Source organism: Rhineura floridana, chromosome 6, assembly GCF_030035675.1.
Source record: "Rhineura floridana isolate rRhiFlo1 chromosome 6, rRhiFlo1.hap2, whole genome shotgun sequence".
NCBI lineage: Eukaryota > Metazoa > Chordata > Lepidosauria > Squamata > Rhineuridae > Rhineura > Rhineura floridana.
Window position 1 is genome coordinate 118,768,566 of NC_084485.1, and position 11,279 is coordinate 118,779,844.

The 11,279-nt window shown below is 38.6% G+C and overlaps 1 protein-coding gene across 6 annotated transcripts in view; it reads left to right on the top strand.

The window, feature by feature from the left end:
- ZNF326 (zinc finger protein 326) overlaps positions 1-9,073 on the top strand; it is a 32,614-nt gene extending 23,541 nt beyond the window's left edge. For all 6 annotated transcript variants that reach the window (XM_061633620.1, XM_061633616.1, XM_061633617.1 and 3 more), the window contains 4 exons: positions 131-230; positions 1,080-1,210; positions 7,143-7,238; positions 8,386-9,073. In XM_061633620.1, coding sequence (XP_061489604.1) covers positions 131-230; positions 1,080-1,210; positions 7,143-7,238; positions 8,386-8,553 — 495 coding nt within the window. In that variant the 3' untranslated portion in view covers positions 8,554-9,073. The remainder of the gene's footprint in view (positions 1-130; positions 231-1,079; positions 1,211-7,142; positions 7,239-8,385) is intronic.
- The last annotated feature ends 2,206 nt before the right edge of the window (positions 9,074-11,279 follow it).

An 11,279-nucleotide genomic window follows, 5' to 3' on the forward strand; every position in this document is an offset into this window, starting at 1 on the left:
CTAACCTTAAAATTCTTTTGATCCTGGTCAGTTAGTCTGGTAGCTTCAGATTGTGGGAAGCAAACTTTAAGTAATTGAAGATAATGTTCGATTTCCTGAAAATTGTATGTACTCTTCCCTCCCCCCCCAGGAATGTATGGTGAATAAATTTAAGAAGACGGCTATGCGTAAGCAGCAGACTACTAGTCAAATGGAAGCTGCCCAGATTACTGAAAAAGATGTAATGGAAGGTAAATGGCCTACGAAAGTGTCCACTGCATCCCAGCAAAGGAAATTTGTCATGTTGGCACAATCTAGAACTGCATGTTATAAGGCCATTATATTTCCAAACCTTAAGACACAACTTCAGAAGCAGACGGGGTCAGACTCTGAAATCTGGCCTTTTTTGGACTTGCTGAAAACTTCCTTACTTCAGCAAGCCTATTCAGACATATAATTTGATTATTTTGTTTTAGTTTTTTACCAATTTTATTTGTGATTTATTGGTAATTATTTTATGTATGTTTGTTTTTAACAGTTTTGTGCATTTTAGCTGTGTTTTATGGATTATGCTATTATATGCATTAGGAGTTGTATGATTAAGCGATCTATGGATCTTTCTTAATAAATAATAATTTTGAAAACTGAATATTGGACTAGGTAGGACTAGCAATTTAATTAGCAAGGGCAGAAAATTCTGTAGCTTGGAAATGATTGTTACTTAAAACTAATACTTTTAGATTTTTGGGCTGTGGCTGTGGTAAATGTTGAAGGTGCACTGGTGAATGTTAAGAGTCTGTATTTGACCAGCCCCAGCATTTGTCTCTAAGTTGTAGTTTGGCAATGCACTGCAAGGTTCCCATTCTCATTGCCTTCTTTTAAATCTCCTATATAATAATATAATGTCTCATATTTACACAATAGTAGCATTAATTGTCTTAAGCTTAGACTTCTCATACATCCTTTTTGTCTCATGGTTTGGTAAAATACATTTTACTTGACAGATCACCCATACACATGCAGACACACACACACATGTACAAGACTTTCTTCATAGGTTTCTCTATCTGTTACTCAAAAAGTATTTATTTCTTTACCAGGCGTCACAGCTGACGACCACATGATGAAAGTAGAGACGGTTCTCTGCTCTGCATGCAGTGTGTATGTTCCCGCACTACACAGTTCTGTTCAGCAGCACTTAAAGTCTCCTGAGCATGCAAAGGGGAAACAGGTAAACATTTGGCTATTCATTTTCATTTTACCTTATTGATTGATACTAAAGCTAAAGATTGCATAATGTGCATCTTGGCCAGTTGTTTCATTGAGTTCATGCCTTTTTCCTTTGTTTCCTTTGCCATGTTATGCACTCATTATTGATTGTCAGCATAGTTCACGATTATACCACACGGTGCAAAGTAGGCAGAATATACAAAAGTAAACAACACTGATTAAGACACACAAGCTCTTGTTTAGATGGATGGAAGAGAGGTAGAGTGCCTCATAGGATGCATAATTATGTTTGGTTCTTATTTGAAATCTAAATGCAATTGAAAGGGATTTGGCTGGGTATGTTGTAGTGGTTCAGTTTACATAGCAGTGTGACTGTGTGATTGGCTTTCCCAGCCACCTCATGCAGTTTTCAGCGATTTGTAACCATGTCTAAGGATACCACTTGGCTGCACCACTAGTCTATTTTTTAAAAAAATTATCCATTGACTAGATCACTAAGCAAAAGCTGTAGATGGATACAGAATATTGGCAAAACTAAGGTTGGGATCAGGATCGCCTTTAGCATCACTCCTTGGATTTATATTTTGATTGGGTTTTCTGTACTTGGCAATAATTTCAACAACAGTAGGAGGTAAGAATTAAGCTCAGTGCTCATTTGTACAGAGAGAACACGAGTATGTGTAACACATTTTTTTAAAAAAATAAAGAGAACCCCCTCTGTACCCACAAAAATGGTTAGAATTGCAGTTAGCACACTTCCGTGGTTGCTCTTATGAGGCAGTTGGTACAAAAATAGTTCTGCACTTATTTGGCTTGTCCCAGTCTAAAGGCTTAGTTTTCAAACAGGGGAATACTAAACACAAGTTGTACTTGCTTTATCAGTAGATCTGAAGGTAACTTGAAGCAGCCATGCACATCTTTGGTCATAGAGCCCATGGCTGCTCTTAATATGAAGGTTCCTATGCTGCCTTAGGGAGAATGTTGACTGGAATCTATCAGTCACTCTGGCAAGGTTTATGACCTTCTTCCTCTTTAACCTATACTTTGGATTAGCTAGTTGAATGAATGAGGAGCATGGCAGCACCATTTCCAATCTCTTCGAGTGCTTGATATATTGTTTTACCTTTTTCATTCTTAACATGAATTATTTTCCCTTGGCATTGTCTTTTGCTTCTGGGACTCAGTAGGTGCAGCTATGAAGTCTCTGCAGCTTCTTCTCTTTTTTTCTCTCCCCCCCCCCCACTTCACCCTTCTTGAAGTTGAGAGATAAATAATAATTATTAGGAAGGATTCTCTTTATGGATTCAATGTCCGGCCATAGGCTAATTACTTACTGCTCAGTCTCAGTGAATAAGTAAAATATAAGTGTTACTTGGTTGCCTTTCATTAGATTTGTGCAGTTCTGTGTCTGTTTTAGTGGTTTGATTGTTAGAACTCTGATCTGTAGTAACTCAGATGTGAATATGCGCATGGTTTGTGAGATCCGATATAGATTACTGACTATCCCCCAAGATACTAAGTCCAGAGTCTGTGAGTTCAAATCCTGCTCATGTCTCCTGGGTGTGAAGGGCCAGCTAAAGATCACCCCCACAGTGAGTGGCTCAGGGGTTACGTGCCCTGCCACTTGTGCAGCCATGGGCAGGCTGCATAGTCCCAAGGAGCCCAGTTGCCCCCAGCTGGCAGTTGCGGACAAGGAAGGGGCTGGCGTGCAGCTGTGGCAAGCTGAGCAGGCCCTAGCCAGCTGGGGAGGACTAGCCTCAGAGTGACGCAATGGTAAACCCCCTCTGAATACCGCTTACCATGAAGACCCTACTCATAGGGTAGCCATAAGCCGGGATCGACTTGAAGGCAATCCATTTCCATTTTATAATGAAAAAGTAGATCATGTGTGGTGAAGATTAGTTTTTTCCTTCTCTTGTAAATTGTATTTTATTTCATTTATATCTCATCTTCCTCCAGTGAGCTCAGGGCAATCAATGTACACGGGCCTCCCATTTTATCTTTAACCATCTTGTGAGGGAGGTTAGGCTCAGACTTGCTGAGCTTCATGGCCAAGTGGGGATTTGAACCTGGGCCTCCCGAGTGCTAGTTGGACACTCTTTAACAACTATACCTCGCTGGCTCTTAATTCCTGGTCCAGTTTTAATGGTGCCACTCTTGACTATACAGATAGACATTTGCTAGTTGGAAGCAGCTCTAATAGACTAGGCAGGTATTTTATCCAAGAGCGTTCACTTCCGTTTAAATAAGTATTAGATTTCAGCCATAGTGTCATGCATTTCAAATTTTACATCAAAACCTGCTGTCTATGCATCTACCTTTGCCACAAAATGAACATTTTGGAGTATGCGGCTTTAGGGTTCATTGGGGCCAGGGCAGGACAGCTTCTAATATTTGTTCGTTTAAAGCTTGGCTCAGAGACTATGTGATCCTTCTCAAAATGGCAAAGTATGGCAAAAAACATTTAAAAATAAGATCAGGAGAGGATCACGGTGCAGCTTGGCCCTTAATCTCATGGTGCTTATTAAGGGTGTGGTTGTGAGGATTCAGAGTCCTCTGGTCCCAAAATCAAGTTGAGATTCTGACTGGAAAAACATGGATGTTTTCCCCCTTGGGGTTTTTTAAAAGGAATTGTCTTCAATTTTTGGAAAATAAGTAATTCTTCATGGTATTGAAAATCCATTGAAAACTAAAATTTAAAATGCGGAAAAGTTATTGTCCACCATTAAAAAAAAGGGGAACTTAATAGGGGCAATCTAGTTGGTGTCCTTGCCAGCACAGAAAGCCCTTTGATCTAGTGCCCAATAATGGAAGAGAAGAAGTGTTTTTTTTTCCTGCCCCCAGTGCTCCTTTTTTTTTATCATTAATTTTTATTCAAATTTTCAAAGACAAAAAACAAAACAAAACAAAAACAATTAAACAATAAAATAAAATGTCGACTTCCGATTTGTCGCAGATCAGTTATAAGTCTAGAATATATAACAGTCCTATCTCTAAAATTATATTATAAAATCACTTTCCTCCAGTAGTTATCTTAATTAATCATCAAATCTCATAAACATTATTTTATTCTTTCCACAAAAAGTCAAAGAGAGGTTTCAATTCCTTGAAAGGTATATCTTTCAATTTTTCTCCAAATAAACATATCGCTTAATCCATCTAATTCAAATCTGTTAGGCCCAATAATTTCAATAGCCATTCTTCCATTATCTATATTAACTCCATCTTCCATCTTCAATAATCCTGTTAAGTCCAGTAATTTCAATAGCCATTCTTCCGTTATTAATATCCCACAATAATCTTGTTGTCATAGCTATAGTCCAAGTAAACATATCAATTAATCCATCTCGTCAAATCTGTTAAGTCCAATAATTTCCATAACCATTCTTCCATTATCAATATTAATTCCATCTTCCATCTTCAATAGTCCTGTTAAATCCAGTGGTTTCAGTATCCATTCGTCCATTATCAGTATCCCATGATGATCTTGCTGTCGTAGCCATAGTCATATAACAAGAGTCTGATGGGAATTTCCCCCATCACAAATATGTCTTTGCCATCAATTCTGAATATGTTGTTGAAATATTGTTGTAAAGTCACATCTCTGCTCTGGGTGCATCTCTGCTCTGTCACACATTTGTAGTTAATTCCATAATTTTTTTCCATGTCAAGTCCCATCACATCATTCCAGTCAAAAATTCTGAATATGTTGCTGAAGTATTGCTGCAAAGTCATATCTCTGTTCTTATTTTTTACAAAATGCACTGGCTCATCTCTTAAGAGTTTCTCCACTGTCACATATCTATAGCCAACTCCATAGATTTTTTCTATGTCAAACTCCATCACATCATTCCAGTCCAGAAAATTATCCAAGACATTGATAACTTTACCACCAAAATCTTCATTAATTTCTTCAGAGACAAAGTTGAATTCCAAACAGTCAACTTTATTTCTAACATCCATAAAATCCAAATCTTTTTCAAATTTCACATTTGTTCCAATCTCCAGGTCTTGTAGCTTCCCTATCCCATCAAACTCCTCTCTCACAGAATCCACTATTTCTTTAAGCTGCTGCGTCATTTTGTTAAGTTCAATTTTCATCTCCTGGCTACCCTGTCTCAGGGTTTGTTTCGTTATCTCAATCTCACCCATTATTTTCTGAAACATAATTTCTTCCATGGTCTCATTCACTTTCCTGGTTGTCATTCTTAAAACCACAGAGACAAAAATTATTTCAGCCACAATTGGGTTAATATTTCAGGCTTGCTTGTATCAGTGTAGACAATACAGCCTGCCTTATCTCTATGTGTTCAGGAATACAAAACAAACTTAGTTCCCAACATCAAAACAATTAGTGGCGTCGTGAACAAGCAGATTCGTCAAAATGAAATAGACCAAAAAAAATTTTTTTTTCCTCCCTCCTCGAAATAGAAATCCCTCTTCCGTTGATATCTTTAGAATGCACCTCCAGGACAGCTTTTTGCGATAAAAACAAAGATAAGCTTTTTCGATTTCTTTCCTCCTTAATTTCGTTAATGAAAGAGAAAAGCCAAAACTCACCTAAGAATTTCTTCACAGCTGATTCATTGACAAATCTCTTTTTTGCTGCACCAATTTAAGCCAAGTGGAAAAAGATAGAAAGAAGGATGCTTATCTGCCTGTTAGAGTCCGTTTTTTCTTTAAAGAAAAGATAAACGTGTCGCTGTAATCAGATAGAGCTTGATGAAAGTCCGTCCGGCATTACAGTTTGAACTTTCTCTCATAAATAAATGAAATCCAGTCCTCCCCACAAAAACAGGCTTTTGGGTTGATCTCTACGTTTCTCCCTGCCCGGGAGAAAATCTTTATCGGTCAAAAAGAGCGTTCTGACTAATTTTAAAGCTGAAAAAGCTTCTTCTGAGGCGAGAGCTCGCTCAGAGGCAGCACAGGCAAAGCAACCCTTCCCGGAAGTCCCCTGCCCCCAGTGCTCCTAAGAAAACAGCTTCAGAACAGTCCAGTCACTCCAGAACACTCTGCAGCAAATGGATAATTGGCAAAAAAATTCCTGCCTTCTGCTAAGGTTCTGCTACCTTATGTACTTTTTGTTTTATGGCTTGCTCATCAGTTCATCTTCTGTGATTGAATGGAAAATGGCTAGAATTTTGTCACCACCATTGTTTTCTGAGAATCAGGTGCTATTAATAGTTAACCAGTGAAGTAATTCGTGCCCTGTTTTGTCTACAGGTTATATAATTTAGTGATAGAAAATGCACTTGGGTGTTGACACTTCATTATTTTGATGAGTCTGAGTTCTCCTAGCATGTTTTAAAAAACAGAATTGCTACAGTGCTTTATAAAATCAAACTTTATTTCTGATTAAATGTTGACAATAAATCTTAAATAGAATGTATTTGTGTGTCATAAAAATTAATGTTGACAAAACTGTTTCATATTTAAGCCAAAATCCTGTTCTCTAGTTGATCCAAACAGTAGGGCTTGAAAATTATTGGAGATTTGAGCAGCTGTGAGCAACCTTTTGTTTTGAATGTTTGAAACAAGGAGTTTACGTACATTAAGAGGTGGTAGTTTTAAATATTTTTACTGTACTATATGCCAAAATTGGTTATGGTTATGTGACCACTAGTGCATTGGATAGGACTTAAAATTAAGCTTTTCCTCCTCTTGGTAATCCACGGTGTGTCTGTTTCTGCAATGTGCTAAGTACAGACCTAAGCTTTACCTGCTTATGATTATACTAAAGGCAAATGCTTAGTTGGTACATTAGAACTCTTAACAAAAATTCAACATTTCCTGAATATTTTCCTTTTCCTTTTTTCCTTTCAATAACCAGTTCATATTTGTCTGGCTGATACAGCATTGGTTATAATGGATTTTGAATGTCTCTTTGGAATAGGTTTGTTGTGCTTGCTTTTACAGTATGATCTTGTTTACAGACTTACAAAGAACAAATTAAAAGAGAGAGTGTGCTAACTGCTACCAGCATCTTGAATAACCCAATTGTGAAGGCCCGATATGAGCGCTATGTCAAGGTAAGCTTGCAATTTGAAATAAGTTTTCAACTGCAGTCATTGATGATAAAAAATGCATGAAAGTGGCTCCTGCATGATTCTGTCAATTTTACTATTTGTAAGTGAAGTAATCCTAAATTTGTTTAGTTAGAACTAGCTTAATTGCCTGCAATTCATATTGGTAGATATATAGGCTGTAATCAGATTAAATTAACATAATTGATTAATCATTAAAATTTGTTTATTGATCAATTAAAATAGCATATATTTGTGTATTAAACATTTGTGTTGATGATTCACACATACTGTATGTAGTAGCTGGCATTACCTTAGAGACTCTCCTTTTTTGAGGGAGAAAGGATTAGGATAGTACTTTCCAGTTGAAGTTATTTCTTTTAATGATTGTAAACGTGGGATCTGAAGGCAAATGTGATCTGCCTCATTCAGATCGCTGCCAGGCTGTCATCAGCAGGGCAGAAGTAAGGGCAAAATAGTGCTCCTTTGTCCTTCTCAATTTTTAAAACAACTCCCATTTTTCCAAATGGGAGGGAAATTCACTACACCATATCTAGGACTGGCATAGTTTTCTCCCTGGTATGCGGGGGACTGGGAAGGCTATGGATCCTTTGGATCCATGCCTGGCCTTGGGACACCCCCAGACTGTCACCAGCATGCCTCCTTTTCAGCCTGATTGACATTAGAGTTGGGCAATAGCTGTGAAAGTTTTTGTGGCAGGAGGGAGGAAGCATCCCCAGCACTGCATCTCTATGTATGAGATCTGCTGGACCCTCTCTCGTAAAGAGAGGCCTGATGCTTCCTTGGACCTCAGGATACCTTCCTAGGTATCATAGGATTGCAGGATTAGTGTGTTATCTGTCTATGAGTTCTTACTTGAGTATGATTTTTATTGAAATTGCAGAATATGTAGGCCAAAAAAAGGACAGTAGTATAATAGGAATTACTCCTGCTTGTTTTTGCATGTGAAGTTCAAATGAAGCGTGTTATTTTATTTATATTTATTGTAAAACACTCATTATTTAAAAATGCCTTCTAAGCATGAGGTGGAAATTGTGTGTCCAGTTTACTTTATTATTTGGTTGCATTTGCTGTGTTCTTCAGCTGACATACTCGGCCCAGTATTTTTTATATTTATCCATTTTCTTACTAGGGTGAAAATCCATTTGAAGTTACTGATCAAACTCCAGAGCAGCAAGCAGAAGAAGACAAGGCAGATGAACCTGCAGAGGAGGAGGAAGAGGAGGCAGAAGCTGAGGAGGAGGAAGCAGAAACTGAAGAGCAACCTGACTTCACTCTTGACCAAACAGAGGATAGTTAAATGCAGGAAATGTACACAAGTAGAGGAAAGTGCTGATTTATTTTTCTGTTAATGTGGCGGAGTAAACTTCCTAATAGTTAAAAATAAGGCTTTTATCATCCCTACCCTGTGCATGCATTCCATTTAAATTGAAAATGTGTTTGTGTAATTTGTTTTCACCTTTGCTTAAAATGAAGGCAAAGCTGTTTTTAGTTTAGCTTTTATAATAATCTAGCTGTTAGAATGGATAAAATACTGTTTTGTGTATGTGTTTTAACGTTGGTTTTCCTCTCTTGATGTTGAGAATTGGATATAAATAAAGTAGAAAGTTTAATCATTTCAGCACAATGGTATTTCAAGTACATGCTGTGACTACTACAGCATACTTAGTTGTAGAATGCATAAACTTAAAAATTATGTTGCGAGTGTAGCTGTCTTTTGGACTGCATCGCTCAATGTAAAATACATGTTATGATATACCTTGTAGTTTTTTTGTGATACGAATGTATGTTTGTAGCAATAAAACATTTTAGAAACCTTAGTGTTGTGTAGTTTTAAGCAAAGATCAAACAGAAATCAGCTTGTTAAATTTTGTTTGGCTTTTTGATAGATTATTATTATTACATTATCATGATACACTGTATTTCTGTACACCAATATGATGTGCACTTTGAAAACCATTGCACTGTTTTTTCCCAAAGATTGGTTTGAGTTTTTGTAGTATCAGGTAACTTCAACATTTTTATAGTCCCTTTATGGTAGAAGTTGTGGAGGGCTATTTCTACATGATTCTCTTGGTTACTGAATCTTTCTCTGCTACAAGCCTTTCCTTGGTGGCCCATGGATGAACTGCAGTCCTAGCCAAAGTTACAGGTGTATTGTAATCTTGTTTTAATAGGTTTCATGCTGCTATAACTCATGAAAAGTTTGTGATTATATTCAGCTGCTCCTTAACATCTCCATATTTTATTCTGTTTAAATCTGATCCTTTCCAGGGCTGCATCATTCTGTTTAAAATAATTTGCTTCACATCTAATTGATAATTGGAGAACATTTTTGTTGTGTATGTAGCCCTACGGCTTTCGAGTTTCACGAGAAAATACGTTTAAATGGAGGGGATAAAGGCTATAATCTACTATGGCCCCTTTGAGAATCAAGGGAGAAACTGTATTCAGGCCCAGCACCAGCAGGTGGGTCCAGGAGCTCACAGGGTCCCCTCACCACTGGGCCTGGTTGCCTTCTCCTGTCATTGCTGAGAGGGCCCACTGACACAGCTTCCTCCTCAGCACTCACCCACCCCTTCAGCAGCTGGAGGCTCCAGGTGCTCCACTGTGAGCTCTTCCACAGCTGCCAGAAGCATATTGCTCCCCCCTCGGAAGCAGCCTGCATGGTGTGGGAAATTCCACCTTGGGGACACCATAGCCACATGCTTCTGCCAGCAGGGCCTGCAAAAGGGCTTGCGGCGGAGCACCTGGAGCCTCCAGCCACTGCAGGGATGAGCAAGCACTGCGAAGAAGGCAGTAGTGGTGCGGGTGTGCCCCCCAGCAACGAAGATGGGTGGTGGGAGGAGGTGAGCAGGCCCAGTGGTGGTGAGGGGCCCATAGTGCCCGAGGGGCCCCAGAAACCTGGAATTGGCCCTGACTATTCTCTAGGAAGTATTTACGCTGACTGAAATGTGATAATGGATGAATCCTAGCACTGCTTGTTTTATAGTAGTTATTTTTCCATTTGACAATCAGTGATGTTTGTGTACAAACAGCCCAGGGGCCAAGTGCAGGAACTATTGGGGCAAATTTCTGCATATTGTAGCTTCAACTGAAGAAAGATGTAAAACCTTGTTCTACTGTTGCACATTATGAAAGATAGACTTTTCTGTTCCAAAAGTTGAAGTTTGATTTGAAACACCCAGGAGTGAAAACCAGGGCTGTGGAGTCGGTACGCCAAACCTTTGACTCCGACTCCTCTATTTTTCTACTGTCCGACTCCACCCAAAATTGCTTCCAACTCCACAGCCCTGGAAAGGGCTGTAAATGTCTTTTTAAATTGGAAGCTCTTGTAGGAGCATTTTTATTGCTGCCTGAATATGCGCTGATCTTGGCATCACAGCATTTGTCTTCATCTGGGTCCTGTGTCATACACTGACACACAAAATGTTTTCCATCTTAAGTTATGGTGAAATGCTCAACTACAGCTGACTTCATGGGAAGCTTCTTTGCAATTTTGAATTTATATTTTAAAAAATTTGTCAATGAAAATTTATTTTGAAGTCGGAGTCGGTACATTTCTTCCAACTCCACCCAAAATTGCTTCCGACTCTGACTCCACAGCCCTGGTGAAAACTCTATGGTTTTGTTACACACTAAGTCTTGTTATGAACAGTCATGTACTGAAGATGGATCATCTCTTAAATGCTGAAGCAACTACTGAGGCTGCGGCAGCATTCAGACTTGGCACCTTAGCTGTGGTACTATAGGCAGTGGAATTCACATCAAGAAAATGTGTATATGCTACCATAGAGCTCTACAGAAAAAGTAGTAAAATCAATTGCCATACATCTTGCCTATTTAAAGTACACTGTTCCTTCTCCAGAGCTTGTCATGCCAAGTAATCCTTGATCTGCCTTTTGTGTGAGTTTTCCTTGTTTTAAAAGGTATGACATAAGCATGCTAACCATATTGGTTTGAATGAGGCCCCAGGGAGACATTATCCAGGGCCAAGGAACTATAGTGTTAGTCAAGAGATACTGC